This window comes from Podarcis filfolensis (genome assembly GCF_964270895.1).
Source record: "Podarcis filfolensis genome assembly, chromosome: 4".
Taxonomy (NCBI): Eukaryota; Metazoa; Chordata; class Lepidosauria; order Squamata; family Lacertidae; genus Podarcis; species Podarcis filfolensis.
In genome coordinates this window covers 11,380,528-11,400,179 of record NC_139607.1, presented here as the reverse complement: position 1 = coordinate 11,400,179, position 19,652 = coordinate 11,380,528, and the positions used below count along the sequence as shown (strand labels likewise).

Genomic DNA, 19,652 nt, shown 5'->3' with positions numbered 1-19,652 from the left:
GGTCCCTTTACCTTTACCTTTTAGAGTCTCCTAACTGCGAATTCCACTGCAACAAGTGGCAAGGGTTGCAGTCCTTAAGCGGGGGAAAGGGAAAGCAGGGGTTTGCAAGTCAAGATGAGTTTCCTTTCCTGCAGCGCTGCTAAAGTTATCAACATGTCGCCAGAATCCCACATCACACCGCTATTCTAATCCCAGATGAATGCTATTACAAACAACCATTAAGCAGCAGCTAAAGGGAAAAAAGGGGAAGACCCCCCAATGCTGAAAATCCAATAAACATCAGGCACAAATTCAAGATAGGTTTTTATTGCTTCAAAACATGTTGCGGATACGGTTATTCAATAGCTATGTGTTCCCGGTTCATCTCCCATGCTCAGCATAAATTGAGACAACCAAGAGACCACTTTTTATGTTTAAAAACTGATACAGGAATAACTCAAAAGGACATCTGACATCAGAGAGTTTAAACTGGATTTAAATCCTATTGAGGGAGTATGACTCATCTCAGAGGTTTAAATAAGATTATCTGCTACAAGAAGTAGCACTACAAAAAAAAAAAAAGCGTGAGGAAAATTAAGGTTTTGCTCCTAGTGGTAGATGCTTCAACTTTAAAAGGATCTGAGACTAAGCCTTTTGCTTCAGTCTCTGCCTCCCACCCAATCTTGCTCCAGGACAGAAAACAAACAACTGCAGTAATTCCTTTGGTGGTCCCAAACTTTGCTTCAGCATAACATATAAAATCTATCTAGATTTTGTGAATGGCAATATTATTTATAAACCAATTTAGGATCACAGGCTTTCAAGAAACCAAGAGTTATACTGTTGACACACTCCTTCGCCAGAACTTCACCCTCAACAACACTCAGCGATTGAGAAGGAAAAAATATATTTCCTTATTGCTGAATTGTCAGGGGGGAATTCTATAGCTGTTGTTGATGCTATTTGACAGTAGCAGACTTTATAACTTGCAAGTACAGCCTATTGGTTTCATGAAGTGCTCAGTTTCTCTAAATACTCTCTCATTAGCAGAGATGTACTACAGAAAAACAACGAACAAAAGAAACCCAAGATGTGAATGTAACTGGCTTCTCACACACATAACCCAAATTAAAGTCCTCTGCACATCTGACAGCACCAGAAAGTAGATATCCCTCATTCAGTCATTTGCATATACACAGACATGTGAACACAGAACAATGGGCCTTTTTGGTGGTGGCTCCCTGATTGTAGAATGTCCTCAATGAGGGTTGCCTGGAACCTACATTGAAATCATTTCAGTAGCAAGTGAAAACCTTTACCTCTTCTGGAACACACATACACACATCTCTCCCACAGGCTATAAACTATTATGCTACTTTTTAGGCTATAGACAGATATAGATGGTTTTAATTAATTTAACCACTCAGATGACTTTGTTGATTGGATTGTCAACAAAGGTTCTAAATAAATAAACCGTGGTGGTTGTTTTTACACATTTACAAAATATACATTAGCTTCAGCGTGAATACATTCATTTACTGTGACCTCCAAAAATCTTATGAATTAAGAAATGATTTTGGAAAATCCAATTAAATATATAAAGAGTGAGTTGCAAGAGACATGAACGCATGTGAAACATCAGAAGGTCAGGGAAGTGAGAAGAGTTCAGAGAGTCTGTCTTGTGCAAAGTGGCAGTATGATCACGCAAGACACCTTAGGACCCTACCCTATGTGAAAAATATGGCCCTGGAAAACCGAAGAGTGACAGATAGATGAATAATTTTGCAAAAGAATGTCCAAAACTTTCAGAACTTATGGCACAATGAAGAAAAGAGACACTATGCAGGGTGTTCCTGTATTTTGCAGTTAACACAGACACAGAATGTGCTCTAAGCTGAGTAAAAACAGCAATGAAGTTGAGCAGAAGCAAATCATCATGTTATCTGGCATTTTTCAGTTTTCTAGCCACAAATACTGGATGGGATTCGATGTCTTACTCTGAAACCTCAGTTGCTTTTTCTATTGCTCCAGTTTTACTGTTGATAAAACATTTCCAACTCTCCCAACTTCACTCCCCTCATCTACTCCATTGGATTCTAAGGCAGAGAAGTGCCTTAGGAAGGTGGGGGGGGGGGGGAGAGTCAATCCCAGAATCTCCTGAGCACACAAACACTCCACAACTGTTACATAATCTGCCAGGTGCTTGCAATCTGGCAGAAGCCTAATTAATTCATCCAGATGCTGCAGTGCAGATTACTCAGGATCATCTGGGAGACAGTATTCTGCGCATTGCACAAACTACCACCAACTATATTAATGAAATAACTTTTAATTGTAAGAGTCTTTGGTGCATTCCAGCTCACAGCTGCCCAAGTTTGAGAATCCAAGACAATATTTTTTTTTCTAACGCAGCCCTCTACTCTTCTCAGGTTCTGACGAGCAGAGAAACACAGAGCCAGGCGTACTTTTCAACGGTTTTGCATACTGCTGGTATCTTGGTGACTTGGCGATGACACATTCTACATATAAGTGCCAAATCGAATCCAAGGAAAACCTCACACCCCAATTCAGATTTCGAATTATTTCTAGCTGCAAAACCCTGGAAGATAACTTAGAAATGCATACCTGGCTTCCATGGCCACAGGCCTTGAACATAGGAACTAACTGAACTGTGGCGCAAAGTGTTGTCTTGAGTCTGAAAAGTCAAATTCCATGGCAGAATCCTGGTTTCTTGGATCAATTATAAGGGCCAGGAACAAGATACATATGTGAGATTACCAAAATGATTTCAGTACCATAGGAAACCCTATTTTCCTTATCTGAACATCCGATATGGCTGAATACAAACCACAGAAGCACAGACCGGGTTCCAAACTCAAAGTGAGTTTTTGTCCTTTTCTCCACGGAATAGATGTGGCCCAGCCAGGGCTGCAAAGAAGGTCATCTTTAAAACTCCAAAACGTATGTGGTAGCATGGGGGACAGACGCACGCTATCCACAAGGAACAAGCCTTCGTATACGTTCCTAAAGGAATGGCACCTGCAAACTGCTGAAGCGTTGCCACAAATGGCATGCCATGGGCAATACTATCGCCCCTTCCGCAGCCTGAAGCCTGGAAGAAGCACCCTCTGATTTCAACCTGCCTACGATCACGTCACACTTGTCGCAGCATATTCTTTGCTTTTCATTAGAATTCATGGAAGGGCTAAATGTAAGCACCTGCGTCTGCTTAAGCATCTTCTTTCTTGCCACCCCTGCTGTCTGAAATCGGATTAGTGGCCTTATTCCAAGTTGTCTTACTGAAGTAAAGGGATGCGGCCAACACCACTGAGCCTCTTGGGCTTGCCGATCAGAAGGTCAGCAGTTTGAATCCCCGCGACGGGATGAGCTCCTGTTGCTCGCTCCCAGATCCTGCCAACCTAGCAGTTCGAAAGCATGCCAGTGCAAGTAGATAAATAGGTACTGCTGCGGTGGGAAGGTAAACGGCATTTCCGTGTGCTCTGGTTTTCATCACGGTGTTCCGTTGTGCCAGAAGGGTTTAGTCATGCTGGCCACATGACCCAGAAAGCTGTCTGTGGACATATGCCGGCTTCTTCGGTCTGAAGCAAGATGAGCGCCGCAACCCCACAGTCGCCTTTGACTGGACTTAACCGTCCAGGGGTCCTTTACCTTACTGAAGTATCTAGAAAAGGGGAGCATTATGGCCAAAAGCAATACACATCATCAACATTATTAATATTGATTAAATTTGTCGTACGCCCGCAGGTCTCAGGGCGGTTCACAGGATAAAATCACAATATAAAACCACAAAATACAGAATCAAAATTAAAAACATGAACAACCCAATAACCCCCTGTCCCAACACATTTTTAAAGTGCATTGGTTGGCAACCGTGCAATTTTCCTCTGCTAGAATGGACAGTGTTGGCATGACAGAAGACAGCTTTCTTGTGTCACCACAAGGAAACAGCTACACCTTGAACATGAAAAAATTAGCTTATGTTTTGCTTCTATTGCGCAGGCTTCTTCTAAAGCCCTTTAAACCGTATCTATTTTAACATTTAGCCTGTTCACAAATTGAGGAAGACGCATGGTGCAGTCTATGTGCCACATGGCTCTGCATGCAGAGAACTGTGCATCTAAGCACACCCATCTCTGTCAAAAGCTCCCTGCGAGGAACAAAGCGTGCGCAGAATAGCATTCCCATGCCTTCTCCCTGTTCCGATAGCTTTAAACATGCGTGGAAATGCTGGTGTGCTGTAGCAAAAGCAATAATGCACACTAAGCCTACTTCCTGAACGTTTGACAAGGTTTCTTGTTTGCTTAACAGAAGAACAAGGATATTTGATGCTTGCCTCTTCTGGGGAGTTTCAGGGCAAAACAACACATTACACAGAACTCAGGGCTAATGCTAAAGGACCAGCAACCTCATGTCAATTTTTCTCCCTCTGCTAAGGCCCTAACCTGACATGGGATTGCTGTTCTCAGCGGCAACCCTGTGCTGTACACACCATGCAGTTCCACCCTCAATAAGCAGTATTTTTTTGGCTCTTTGGAGTAAAGATGAATTTGGCTATGCTAATAGATAGTAAATGCACACAAAGCCTTAGGGTAATATTTGCTGATCAGAGCCTACTCCTATAGCAATCAGCTCTATAAAGGTTGCTAACAGAATCTCAAGAGTTATAATCAAATAGGTGCATGTGTAAGTAAGGCTATTTAAACTTGTAACAAAAGCTATTATGATAATAATAGCCATAAAAGAGCAACTCCCATAAAAATCATTCAATATCACACCCTGATAAGGCTTAAAGTACACAGAACCATTGTTGTATGAAAAAAAAAAATTTAAGGTGTTCTTTTCCCTTTAAACATGTGGCAGCCAAACAGGTTTAATTACCACACCTCTTATTTCAGCCTACTAACTGCTCCACGCAAACATCCAAAAATAATATTTAGAGTGTTATACGGCTGCTCAGGATCGTTATGATTGCTGCAACCCTATTGTGTTGTCTATCTTCACAAGCAATCGCTGTTTTATTGGGCTGTTCCTTTTTGTTTAAATGCACAGAGAAGAAAATGCATCAGGTTTCTATTATTTTAGGGCAAGAAAATTAAATATGCAATAGATACGCTTCCTAAAAGTAAGCAACGCAGGTTAACACGGGCGAACAAAATCCAAGCTGCGAGTACTTAAAACTAATCGAAAAAGAGCACAGCGAGAGCTCTTATGCAAGTTCACTCCTTCTTCTTTACAGCCATCTCGTTTATGAGAAAATGTGCACATGTGCGTGTTTTACGATACTAAAATTCATCTAGGTTTTTTCCTTTCCAAAAAATAAAAAAGCAAACTTGATAAGCCACCCTGAACAGACATAACACAGCGATCTTCTGGCATTGTGCCTGAGTACTTATACCGATGAAGAGTGACAACAGCAATGAAATATTTTAACATGAAGCTCTGCCTTGTAAATGGCCTGTACGATCTGTCAAAAATACTGCCTGCCATAAAAATCAAAGCCTTCAGACCGGTATTTCTTGTTTAAACACGCTACAAGATGAGCAGAATCGCTTGTGTGAACAAGCATAGATTTATGAACGCTACCAAAAGCAGCCTCACCGTTCAGCTGATAGAATTGTAATTTAATACAACCCCACTATCACCGTACTAATTTTCAACATGCTGAAATGCCGCAGTCGTTCAGAGCATAGGCGACGGCGCTGAGAGAAGCACCCTCTGAGGTTTTCCCTCTTTTTACATACCATCACTTTTGAGACATTGCTGGCACTATTCGTTGGGGAAGTTCTCCGACACTGAATTCACTGCGCTGAGGCTTGCCAGGAATATTCCCCGACGGATTAGACAAATAAATACATCCAGCAGCAGCATTTTGTCAAATTAGATCAACCACCATTTTAGCAGCAATAATTCAATATGTCTAAGCTCAGTGAGTACTCTTCTCTCCCCTGGGAGTGTCAGGTAAACCTATGAAGTTGCCTTATCCCCGAGGTGGGAACTTGTTGCTGGACTCCATATCCCATCGGCCCCAGCGCCACGTGGCCAATGGTCAGGAACAATGGGAGCTGTAGTCCAACATTTGGAGGGTCCCAGGTTCCCCATCGCTACCTTAGACCAATTATCTAACAGTTCTATGACCAGAGAACGTTCTGTTCAAAGCCATGCGGGTCAAACCTCAGACATCCTACCTGAGCTATGCACACTTAATGTTTATTTACTACTTATCCCAAGTCCTCTGACAGCCAGGATGGTAACTAGATACAGCTTTCCTGCATGCACACAAACACACTCACAGCTACAACTGCACAGAGATTTCTGTGCTTCTCTTTTCTGGCTTCAGAGATAGCAATGCACAGTACGGTAAGTAGGCTATTAGATGTCAGTGGAACCATGCCCTGGCCAGCATCTGGTCTATAAACTATAGGGAAAATAGCACAAATCCAGACTCTGTAGACAGGACAACCCCAGAGCCACAGTTTCTATTCTCAAGCCAATCCAAAGAGAAATACAAATATGTGTTAAACAGCCTGATTTTATGTTTTCTTAAAAAGAAGTCCTACCATATTCACTGGGATTTACTCCCAAAGCGCTCGGGAGTCATCCCCCCCCCTTTTTTCCCTACCTCCTCTGGGTAATAACCAGAAAACACAGTGTGGCCTAGCACAACCGTCTAAGCAGGCAGGAAGCTCAGGCAACGAATATGCCAAAAGAACACTTTACTCGCTCATGATAAATGTCACAAAACCATATTCTCAGTAGCTCAACATATAACCTGAAGAATTACTACTTCCAGTCGCCGTAAATAGTCAAGAGAAACCTTTGCCTTTTTCTCCCCAAGGAATTAATTGCAAAGCTAAACCAGGATAAAATAGACCATGCTGCCCTCTTGTGCTAGGCAAACAGAAAGCTAAAGAAATCAAGAGACATTATATACTCAACTGTGCAGATGACAGGAAGGTCACACAAAACATCTGTCCCAATGACCATACCTGCACCAACGTGGAAAATTCCTGAACGGGACCAACTAGCAACAGCATGGGAATGTTACCAATGGTTTGCAGAGGTGCCAATAACATGCATTGATAGTTTGAAATGTAACCATGGTTTGCTACCCTATAGCACATGATTTCCGTTCTCATCCTGGGCCAAAGTTCTCAACTCGAGGTAACTCTTCCTGGTTAGCGGAGTTTGTAACCTGAAGCGTTTGTAACCTGAGGCGTTTGTAACTCAAGGTACCACTGTATATACACATACATACACACATATGTATGTATGTTGAGGACAAGCCACCAAAATCAACAAACATAGTGAAGTAAGGCATGTTGGGGCTACGTGAATGTCATGTATGGCTTTTGTCTTGACCTCTGCTGGCAACACAGCCCTCAGCCGCCGACCCCCCAAGCAACGCCCGCATAGGATTCACCCTTAGTTTCTCAAAGCAAACTGTAAAGATACACAAAATACTTATTTTATTTATTAAATTATTACAGGTCCTTCAGAAAAACAATTTCAGTGCTCTGCAAAAAATAGAATGTTCAGGTAACAATATACTCAGGATATTGTTTTTCAAGTTAGGCTGAACCAAGCGCTATCTTTCCGCAGCTCGTGACGAGAACTAGCATGCTAGTCATGCCTATAAATATTCAGATTCCTGTAAAAGCAACTAGATAATCGCTAGAACAACAGGTGCAACAGAAACTTAGCAGGTTTTGTCTAGATGTGCAAGATCAATACCACCAGTGAATTAACAGTGCACAATTTTTCAGGAATCACAGACTAGCCCCGTTGAACAGGCACCCAAATATTCTGCCTGAACACTTATTAACAACTAAAAAGGCATACGAATAGAAGGCTATGGGTTTTTTTAATCATTTAATGATAGATTGCAACTTACCAATAGGATTCACATCAAAAAATAGCACTGGAGCTCTCAAAATGGACTGAAACATTTTGTTGTGCAAGGTCTGAGCAGCATTAACCAAAACTTGGAACATAAGGAGACTCCTCAATATGGTGAAGACTATTGCAGCCACGGTTAAACCTGTAAATGAATGAAGCATCATGAATTGTAGTCTACTCAGGATCCTAGAGGAGGTGAGTCATTCCCCCTTGCCAAAAAAGTTATAAAAAGAGAGGTGTATACGTGCACCTCCATCACATTTGACTTGGCCTTCAATTCGCATGGGATACTGATATGATCCCCCAACAATGTGGTCCCAAAAGCTAGTCCAGCACTCCATGTGATGGTTTACCCTAGAGAAGAATATGTCCTCACATTTTCTACAATGTACAGGGGTTCCTTGGCAGACAAGTGGAAAAGGTCCCCAGAAGCATGAAAGTTTGAAAACCACAGATGAAGATTATTTAATTTGTAACTTACAGGGGGAAAACCCACGTGAATACTAAATAGGAGGATTTTACTAGTGTCGTACCTTGGATCCCGAACTCGGATGATTTGAATCCCAAATGCCACAAAACCAGAAGTGAGTGTTCCGGTGTGTGAATATTCTTTGAAATTTGAACGTCCGACAGGGCTTCCGGGGCTTCTGATTGGCTGCAGGAGCTTCCTGCAGCCAATCAGAAGCTGCGCTTTGGTTTCCGAACATTTTGGAAGTCGAACAGACTACCAGAACAGATTCCGTTCGACTTCCAAGGTACGGCTGTACTGTGATTTGCTTTAAAATTCGTCCTGATTATCGCAGATAAGGCTGGCAGAAGAAAGGGAGAATTTGAATCTAAGAAGGGAGGCTGGGGCAGGGAAATGCAAGGTCCTGCGGTCCACTCCTCATCTCTTAACCATCGTTTCAGAGCTCAGATACCTCCTGTCTGCTTCAGCCGGTTTTGAGCACAACCTATTTTTCCACGTTTGCTCTCCTAATCCATTGCACCAGCTCTTGAGTTGCATGCTAACGCTTGATATTCTGTGCAGGCCACTTTCTGCTTTTCGCCTCGCAGTTTGTTAATTTGCTATAGCACTTGAGATCAAAATATATCCATGTTGCTGCTGTTGTTGTTTTTAAAGGCTGATCTTTTTATAATAAAAAACAAAATTGAAACCGAGCACAGTAAAATGAGGATCAATCTCTAATCCTTCTGCCCGTCCTTATTAGCGCTGAAGATTTAGCTAGGACAATCCATTTGGGGAGACAAAAGCCACATGTTTACGGTGAATGACTTTTTGAATACTCAATTTCTGATTTGCCTTCCAAAATCCAGAAAACAAATTAAACCTCTCTTTTCTACGAATGTTGTTTTTTTTAAAAAAGTTAAGAGTCAATTATTTTAATCAGAAAACAAGGTACCATCTTGCTAATCTGTAATGACAAAACTAAATCACTGGGGGAGATGGGATGTTTGGGGCCTGCTGTTACTTAAGACACCATGTTGCAAAACATAACAATAATGGTTTTTAAAGGATTTTTACCTCCGTACATTCCTAAATACCAGCCAAGGTCAAGCGTTTTTGTCACATTGTTTTCAGTGCTCCCCTCCATGGTAACATTCAGCTTTACTTGTTCATTAGCCCTGTATAATCATCAAAAGGAGTGGAAAGAAAATAATTTAAATGTGTTTAAGTACATAACATAAGGATTGAATTGTGGATCTATCGAGCTTCTGGAAAGCCTACTGAAGACCTGAAGGCAACTGGACTTCCTACCCACTCACTTAAACCTTAATCCCTAGCATCAGGTATTCAGAAATACACTAAATCCACACATCTTCAGGTTGTTTTAAAGGAAGTCTTCAAAAGCTTCTCTTTTCATACGTAAGTAAAACCTTAAGATCTGCAGAACTGTGCGGTAAGTACTTGATTCTACAGTTCTATAAAATTTTACAGTTTCATTAGAGGTATTGCTGTAAACAGCTTCAATATTTTTTATGATACAGTAGTATATGCTAATTTATAAATAAATAAATTTGTTAAGCATATCTGACAAGGATCTTTGCCAATAGGGCAATATCTTGTTCCCATGCAACAGTACGTGCAGTCAAGGATTGGAAGGGAAGAGGCATACAAAGGCGTAAAACCATTTTTTCTCCATCAGGCCATTCATTCATTCAGCCCAATGACAGGTGCTCCTACTTTCAGTGCTTCTACAAAGTCTCAAGCAGAGGTCTTTTACCCAGGATCCTTATCAATGCAAAAATGAACCAAGGACTCTGGTCTTAAAGCAGGCGCAATCTGTAGCACTGAGCCGCAGACCCCTGGCTCTTGCACTCCAGAGCAGCAGAAAGCAAAACACACAGCATCTAATGAACTTTGTGGGTTGCTGGGAGAAGAAGACATACGCTGGTGAACCTAGATAAAACATGGAAATGGCTGCCTGTCCTTGTCCTTGGGGAGGATTTGAGCAAAATGCCAGGTTCCGGCAAAGCGAGACTGAGCAGAACACACGGTATATTACAACTGTAGGTAACCCAACCTTAGGTAACTGAAGGACTGCATTATGCTGTCAGTAAAGAGACTGACCCTACCTAGAACTGTCTGGTGTTTTTGTGTTCCATTGGCACATTCCACTGGTGTGTTGAATGGGCACTCTGCACATGCCCCAACAGAGTGTCACCACAGAACCCACTAAGCACTTGGAAAGGGCCACATGGATAATATCATCATCATCATCACCATTATTATTATTATTATTATTATTATTATTATTATTATTATTATTATTATTACCGTATTTTTCTGTGTATAAAACTAGGGGTTTTTTTAAACAAAAAATTAGGTTTAAAATCGGGGCTCGTCTTATACACAGGTAGTGCTGAGGGGTGTTTTCTTAATTTGGAGTCCTCAAAAATAGGGGGGCGTCTTATACATGAGAGTGTCTTATACACAGAAAAATACAGTATTTGAATTTATATACCGTCCTACACCCGGGGGTCTCAGGGTGGTTCACAGAATAAAATCAAGACATAAAACCACAAAATACATAATAAAAACAACCCAATAGCTCCCCCCCCCCAAAAAAAGCCATTTACCCCTCAGGGTCCGGGTAGGTTCATATGGAAAGAGAGGGTCCTTGAGGTTTTGCGGTCCTGAGCCGTTTAAGGCTTCATAGGTCAAAACCAGCACCTTGAATTGGGCCCAGAAACCAATCTGCAGCCAGTGCAGTTGGACCAGGATCAGGATACAGGGCGGCCAAAGCAGTTTTTGTGCCTAAACCAGGCCTAAACCCCAATTGAAATTGATCCAGAAAATCAGGTAGATCTACAGATTGCTGTATTCCCACCAGCATAGCTGGTGGTAGTCTCTGAAATATGGCATTCTAGGGAATCCAACGCCCCTTCATTTTGATGGAAAGCCACCAGGGTCAGCCCCCTACCCGCTCAAGCCTGAAAATGGTGGGACTATTGCTCGCCCCCCATACTGGAGAGGAGGGGGGGGAATTGAAGGGAGGAGATAACTGCGAGGGGGAGAAAGGCAGGTGTGCTCCCCCAACTCCCACCCTGCCCAGTGCAACCATGGAAATGGAGCGACTCTCCAACCTTCCCTACTTAGGACTGAGCTCTAAAAGATTTTAGAAGACATAACAACTCACCAATAAGAAAGCCACCAGTCCTGCAGCACATAGGCAACCTTGAACAAACAGAACGAAACAGAATTAGCCCCCAAATGGAAAATGAGCAGGGTCCCAACTAAAGAAGACTGGCAACTTAATTTGATAGAATTTGCACAACTTGCAGACTTAACGTATAGAATCAGGGAACCAGAAGAACACACGTTTAAAGAAGATTGGAAAACTTTTATTGAATGTATGGAAAATAACTGTGTACAGCTGAAAATGCTGGCAGCATTAAGGTAAATTCAACAGTGGAAATCATTTTTGATGGATATAAGAATGGAAAACCGATTGGTATAGTTTTTGCAAAATATGCAGGGATATAAGATATGCAAAATGAACCATGGAAAGAGAAGGGAAGCCATTGATATTTTAAGGATGTAAAATGTTTATTTGAAATTGCAAAACAGAAAATTTAATTAAAATACTTTAAAAAATAAACAGGATTAAGCAGTGTGTTTTTTGCTTTATTTGGGTGGGTTTTTTTGGGTTTTTTAAAAAAGTATTTCCAGTTTTAATAGCAATGATATTTCAACTGCTGCAAGCCATATCAGGGGGCAGGGGCTTTTTAGTACCAAGCACGTTATTATCCTAGAAAATGTGCCCCCCAAAGTACAAGAAAACTAGATCTCCTCAAGTATTGTTCAGGGAACTGGGTAATTGTAGAACAGAGTTCTATTAGTGGCCTGGCTGCAAGAGAGCTTCTCAGAGAGACTGTAATTGTACAGCTGGGCACCTGAATCACACCCACTTATCAAGGATGACTGTCTCATTCCTGGACCACCAGACATTTGTACGTTGGCCATAATGTGGGTGTGGGTGGGTGTGCTTGTGCAGGTAGGTACAAATTGTACAGCAGATTCTGAAAATTCAATAAGCTAAAAAATGTATTGTTCTATTTTCAATGGATGCAAGTATATCACACTCCAAACCAGACTCATAACCCACAGTGTGGTGAATGAGCACAATTCCTCTCTACCAGCATATATAGAAGCTAGATCTTAGAGCTTTGCCTAAAATGGCCCATAGATTGTTACTTGATCTTGCTGCACAAACCTGAGTTAGCAACAAGTGCACCACCTTGCCCCTGCGATTGAGGGGGCCGGCACCACGCAACAGGCACAAGTGACATCAGCACACTGCTTGATGCGCGAACGTCATGTGTGCATGTCAAGCAATGTGCTGACCCATCACGCACGTGCCACGAGGCATGCGCTTGTGATGCATGCATGCCATGTGGGCTGTGCGCTTAAGGTGAGCATGTTGCATGGTGTGTGTTCACGGCTGCTGCGGGTTGGGGGGCAGCCCCCTTCTTGAAAATTCGGGGGGGCCTTGGAGCCACCAGATGGCACCTATGCTTAGCAATGTGCACTCTAAGAAGGAAAAGGATGGCGATTGGTGTTCTTGCCGCCACGGGCAAAAACTATTTGGAAGTCAAACATGTTGCTTGCAATAGGATGTAAGGAATTCATTATGGTGTAACCCTGCTCAATACAGACTGGTGCTATTGTGTAGGATACACACACACACACAAATCTGAGGTGGGGTGAGTCAGAGCGCTACTACTGAATGAATTGCCTCTGACAAGATGCAAGTGAATAAGTCTATAAACTTTTGTTGAATTAAATCCATTGAAGTTAATGGAACTAAACAGGCCTCTAGCTGGTTTGCAATCCCATTTAATTCAAAGGGGAAACCCTTTGGTATCTTTGAAAAGAGTTCGGCTATTTCTTGCCAACAATATAAATATTTTTCACACACAGTAGGAAGTCACATATGCCGAAATGCTATAAGTGCCTATCATCCATAATGCTTTCACCGATGCCAAATACCGTACCTGTGCCAAAATGTTGAGGAGCAAAAGAATAAAAATTACAAAATAATTTGTCCCAGCAGCAAAATACTTCTTATAAATGCTAAAGCCGATTTTCCCTTCTGAACGGCTTTCCTCTGGCAAGGCGGTTAAAACAGGTTCCATCTGCAGGGCAGAGAATGCATAAGAAAATATTGTTATAATGGCTATTCCAGGAGAAAACTAAGAAAATGCCAGAGCTACAACTGCGCTTGTTAAAGAACTAGGCATAAGTCTAAGAGCAATGATGCAATCTAAAATAACAACAACAAAGAGGCAAAAGTCATTAAATTCCTAACAGCTATGATATTGTGCAGTAAAACTGAATATTGGCTGTGAGGGTGATCTGGCTACGACATGGGTCACCCCATTGATCACCAGGGTTGAATACTTAAAATCAGAAATAAAAAATTAAACCACTTCTCTCAAGTGAGTGAGGCACAAAGCATCCAGGTAAATTTAGAAAACCAGGTTCTGACATGGCAACACAGTGGTATCTTGGTTTAAGAACAGCTTAGTTTATGAACAACTTGGATTAAGAACGCTGCAAACCCAGAAGTAGGTGTTTTGGTTTGTGAACTTTGCCTTGGAAGCAGAACATGTTCCGCTTCCTGTTGAGTGTGTTCCATTTGTAAATTGAATCCCCCGCTGCTATGGGAAAGCACACCTTGGTTTAAGAACGCTTTGTTTTAAGAACGGACTTCCGGAACGGATTAAGTTCGTAAACCAAGGTACCACTGTATTGTGTTTGTCAAGAGATTGAAAAAAAATTAGTTGATTAATCCTTTTAACCATTTGACATTTCTGCATATTAACTATAAAATATACACTTCCATGAGAACAGCTCAATAACAAGAAGGACTGTATAAGTGGAACATGCATTACAGCAGCCATGAAAATGTTCTGCTTTATGTTCCTTTCACTTGTTTATTAAATTTTTGTCCTGGTCTTCCTCCCAGAGGAGTCCAGGGCAGCTATTACAGATTTTGCATTGAAGATTTTGATCTGAAATATGCAAAACTCCATGGCATTCACAATCCATAGCATGACACACACTGACCACATTCACACAGTGATATACTCTATGCACAAACATTCAGTCATCTCAGTCCTGCCTTAATGTGAGCAAGTAAACAAGCCAGGAACCCATAGTCAGCCACAGCTTCCCAATCAGAAACTAGAGTTAATGGTTTTCAAACAAACAAGAGTTGATAATGGAACTTTAAGCCACGGCTTCATCCCCTAGCATGTTTAGAAGTCATTACAGTGGTACCTCTGGTTGCAAACAGGATCCGTTCCGGAGGCCCGTTTGCAACATGAAAAGAGCGCAACCCGCAGTGGCGCATCTGTGCATGCACGGGTTGCAATTCGCCACTTCTGCGCACGCGCGTGACGTAATTTTGCGCTTCTGGGCATGCGCGAGCAGCAAAACCCGGAAGTAACCCTTTCCGGTACTTCCGGGTTGCCGTGGGACGTAACTTGAAAGAACGTAACATGAAGCAGACGTAACATGAGGTATGACTGTATTCATGTTTTTCAGCTGCATGTAATGGGAACCAACATTTAACTGTGGCATCTTGGCTGGTTTCACAGCTCGCATGATACAGGAAGTTAGTTAGGTTTACATTTCAAGGCAAAATTAACTTGCGTTTCCCAAACCAATATGTGAACTGAAACGTGATGCTGTTCTTCAACCCAAAAATGCTTGCAAAAATGGGGGGGGGGGAGAGCATTCCACAGAGGAGGAACCAACACAGAAAAGGCCCCTTCTCGTGTTGCCACCCTTCAAACCTCTCAGGGGGACATAGAGGAGGGCCTCAGATAACAAGCTCAAAGTCCGTGTTGTATGGAGAGAAGAAATCCTTAAGGTATTGAAATGAACAGATAAGGAGAAATGTGCATGAAAATGAGTACCATTTTTATTCAAGGTTTCTTTAAAAATATCAAACCGAGACAGAAATGGGGTGAACTGAATATTAGCCTGAGAAAATGAGAAACTGAAAATGTAATTCTTCCATCCACAGAACAATGGGATATCATTTTTTTATAAATATAACTACTTAAGAAAACCAGGTGTTTCATATATCTCATGTACTCACAGAGGGAGGTTCCGCAGACCCATCTTTCTGTGACTGCACTGAAGACTCCATTGACCACATAGAAGACTGAGAAAAGGTTCGGATCCTGGATAACCGGTGGCCAGGAGTTCCTGGAACTGGTAGCTGGTCATCGTCTTCAGGTTTTTTCAAAAAGGAAGCAAAATCTATTCCAGATTTCAGGAAGTCTGAGTAAGTGCCCTTCCCAACCTCCTTACCCTAGAAGTAAAAACAAAACCAGAGTCGCATAATGCAAATAATATTCAGAAGTGAACAAATTTACATCTCAAATAACTTAGATAATTCTACAGTCTAACGTGATACGTTGTTGACTCCCAAAATCATCAGCATTATGGTAACAGGAGCATTGTTTTTAATTTTTTAAATGAAAACCACATTTGAGTATTTACTGCAAACATTAAAATGAAAGGCATAGTTAACAAACTGTAAATCAACAGCCATGTATCATCATTTCTTTTCCCTAAGTAAGGTTGTTGGCACCCGTCTGTCTTGAGAGACAATGGAGTGGTCCTCCAGGGATGAAGGGAAGGGAGGGGTTATTGCTTTGTTGTTTTTCTTCTATTTACTTGTGTTTTTACCTTGTATTTTATCCTGTGAACTGCCCTGAGATCTTTTGATGAAGGGTGGTAAAAGGTAAAGGGACCCCTGACCATTAGGTCCAGTCGTGGCCGACTCTGGGGTTGCGGCGCTTATCTCGCTTTATTGGCCGAGGGAGCCGGCATACAGCTTCCGGGTCATGTGGCCAGCATGATTAAGCCACTTCTGGCGAACCAGAGCAGCGCACGGAAACGTTGTTTACCTTCCCGCCGGAGCGGTACCTATTTATCTACTTGCACTTTGACGTGCTTTCGAACTGCTAGGTGGGCAGGAGCAGGGACCAAGCAACGGGAGCTCACCCCGTCGCAGGGATTCAAACCGCCGACCTTCTGATCAGCAAGTCCTAGGCTCTGTGGTTTAACCCACAGCGCCACCCACATCCTTTGATGAAGGGTGGTATATAAACCTAAATAATACTAATACTAATGTCAAACTGCTGCATTAGCAGCACTGAAGTGACCTGCTCAGTGTGGAAGCCAGGGCAGTGTGTACAGAGGTCCTGGGGTGCCCTCAGCCTCGCAGAGCAATACGTTTGGCACCAGCTTGGCTACAGGAGTTGCTGAAAGGAGACGTCCATACCCCATCCAACCGCCTTAGGCACTCTACTCCAGATTCGTGTGGGGTTTCCTCCTCAGCCTTTTCTTCTCATGAAGATATCTCACAAGGCAGTGGAGGTTTGGACCAGAGTTTTCCTTCTAGATGAAATATCTTCCCAGGCTGATGAGTCTCATCTGCCCCTCACTTCCCTCTACAGCATGTGCAGAAACCGCCTTCTTGACTGTTGGACTCAATTGGTCTCGTCCATTCAATCCATCAGAGCTTATCTTCAAATGCTAGGAAAGCCCTTATTCACAGAGGGATTGGCACTCAACGACTACCCTCAGCTGGTTGGGCTGGCCAATCAAAACCATTCCTGGGGTGTGGCTGCTATCACATGCTGACAATTTCTAGGAGCCATAGGTGGAAGCTGAACGCAAGGTGGGCACCAAAGGTGGACAAACTACCCCAGAAGGAACACAATCTGTCCCCCACCGTAGCTGCCACCCTTCTCCTAACACCCCATGCACCCCCCAAGTATTGTATTAGGAGTTCTTTTCATATAGTTCTTTTCAAAGAGGACAAAAATTGCATTTTTTCTTTGCCTGTTTTTGAAGTTTTGAAATAATGAGGCATTTAGGACAACAAAATAAGCCATGGTTGATCATGATGGGACTGAGCCACAGCGAGCCTTGAGCTCATGTACTCTCCCCAGCTAATGTAAGGAGTTCCTTTTTTATTATTATTAGCTACAACTTGTCATGTCAGCTAACCCAACAAATGCGTGGTTAATCTTAACTATGCTTTGTTTGGAACATCAAGTCAATTTCAAACCACAGATCTGAAAACAGACTCGTTTTAAACAAGCCATTGTTAAGATTAACTACTGTTTGGCTGTGACGCTAAACTGTAGTTAATCAAAAGCTGAAGAAAAATGCTTCCCGTCTTCTCCCCGAGGCCGCTGGAGAGAGGAGAGCGGTGAATGCAAAAACTGGAGTTCACTGTAACCACTTCCCACCACGATAAACAACCATGGCTTATTGTAATGTCTGCACCAGTTCTCTATGGTAATAGTCACAAGGCAGGAAGAGCACTCTATCCTATCACTCTGCAGATAATTTCCTGGTCTCTCTCTAATCTCAGATGCCATGCAATACAAGCCAACTGGCAAACTCAAATGCTACACTGAAGCCAGCAGAAGAGAATAGAAAATCACTACCCTTCTTGTCAAGCCTTGCAGGCCGGATAATCTCTTTACCACCATCCCTTTAAAAAACAATTGGAGAGAAATAATAGCCCTACTCAGATGTCACATTTATTTTAAACTATGGCTTAATCATGAACATGTCTCCCGCACACCTTCACTATGACTTGTCAAGGTTTGTGGCTTACCATTTATGGTTTGTTTAACAAACCATGCTCCAGGTTCATGGGGTTTTTATGCCCCATTAAATGCCACAGGGGGGCACTTTCACAATTAAACCATGGTTTCAAACAAACAAGGACTTTGCATGGCATGAGAACCAGCTATCAAGGAATAATAAACAGGTGGTGTATTTTTATTAGGGGGGGAGGGAAAGGGGGAATAGGAAGATAGTTTATACAGACAGGAATTTGGGATTAATGCCCTCCTTGCTTCTTCATGTCAGATATTACTCCTAAGAAAGTGTGTCTTGGACTGCAGCCGCAACAGCACAATCTTGTGCACATTTACTGAGAAGCAAGACCAAAAATTTACACCTAGAAAACTCTGCGTAAGATTGCTACCTAAATTAGTTATCACCTTATTTTCTGTACTCATCATGCAGACTGATTATCAGACTGAAAATCTCTACCCCTTAACAAAACTTCTAATCCTCTTAAATTTCAAGTGGAATTTTTTAGAGATGTGCTTAGAATGAAGCAAATTCTACTCCCCTCTTCTTTCTAATTTTAAACCAGCTGAATTAGTAAAAACAAAGTCGATGGGACTACCTCAAGAAAATGAAATTAATGGCTTTAAGAACTGCAGCTAAACACCTTTCAACTGATGTTTTTCACATTTCTTTTAAATCAGTGCAAGTAATAGAACAATAGTTTTTAAAAAACCCACCCCAAACCATAATTTGTACTTTAGGCTTCAGATTATTTGCACTATTTTATAACGATTTTCTTACAGGTGCTCTCGCTATTTTGTATGTCTCATTGAGTTTACTGAAAAATGCTACTCAAATTTTCTTTTAAAAGTGCAATGAAAACTAACATGCTGATTAGCTGTGGTACTTCAGCTTCCTCTGTATTTACAAAGCCACTCTAGGGCTGAACAAACTATTTTCCTTCTTCCCTTTAAAACATTTCATCTTTAAAAGAAAAACAACCACCCAACACTGTTATATTATTCTATTCCATTCGGAACAGATTTAGTTGTGTTATAAATTGTTGTAACATTGTTCAGACTAAATAAACCAACAAACAAACAGCGTCAGTTTTCTAGAGATAATCTTATCTCCACCTACCTCCTTTAAAATTAGGATCTGGTTTGCAGACCGAAGATATTGCAACTGGTGGGTCACTAAAATAGTCACTTTTTTATGTAAAGCTTGACAGATACACCTGCAAAAGAAACGAGATGAGAACTAAACTCTGATTTTCTAAAAACATTTGTGCGTGTTTGTTGTTTAAGTCTTAAATTGAGAAGCAAAAGGTTCTGTCCTTTGGAATGAAAGATAAGCAGTTTAAATATCACTGTGTTTTAGTAGCGAGGATCCCACAATGTTCAAAATAAAATCCTGAATATAAAACTTTAATTCAAATAGTCTCTGGATTCAAGAAGTGCTGATCCTACTAAATTTCATAGGAGTCATAATAGTGTGTGGAAGAGGAAACTGGAAAACTGGGGGTTTATTATTATTATTATTATTATTATTATTATTATTATTATTATTATTATTATTATTATTCAAACCTGTAACACAATTATTACACAATTACAGAAAATGAAAATAAAAAATG

The 19,652-nt window shown here is 41.6% G+C and overlaps 1 protein-coding gene across 1 annotated transcript in view; it reads right to left on the bottom strand.

The window, feature by feature from the left end:
- The window catches only part of ABCC4 (ATP binding cassette subfamily C member 4 (PEL blood group)), a 153,194-nt gene that overhangs the window by 79,279 nt on the left and 54,263 nt on the right, over nt 1-19,652 (bottom strand). The window contains exons 14-19 of the mRNA XM_083610412.1: nt 19,157-19,253; nt 15,510-15,725; nt 13,396-13,536; nt 11,538-11,575; nt 9,422-9,522; nt 7,892-8,038 (exon numbers count right to left, since the gene is read on the bottom strand). Of these exons, the coding sequence (XP_083466538.1) occupies nt 7,892-8,038; nt 9,422-9,522; nt 11,538-11,575; nt 13,396-13,536; nt 15,510-15,725; nt 19,157-19,253 (740 nt within the window). The remainder of the gene's footprint in view (nt 1-7,891; nt 8,039-9,421; nt 9,523-11,537; nt 11,576-13,395; nt 13,537-15,509; nt 15,726-19,156; nt 19,254-19,652) is intronic.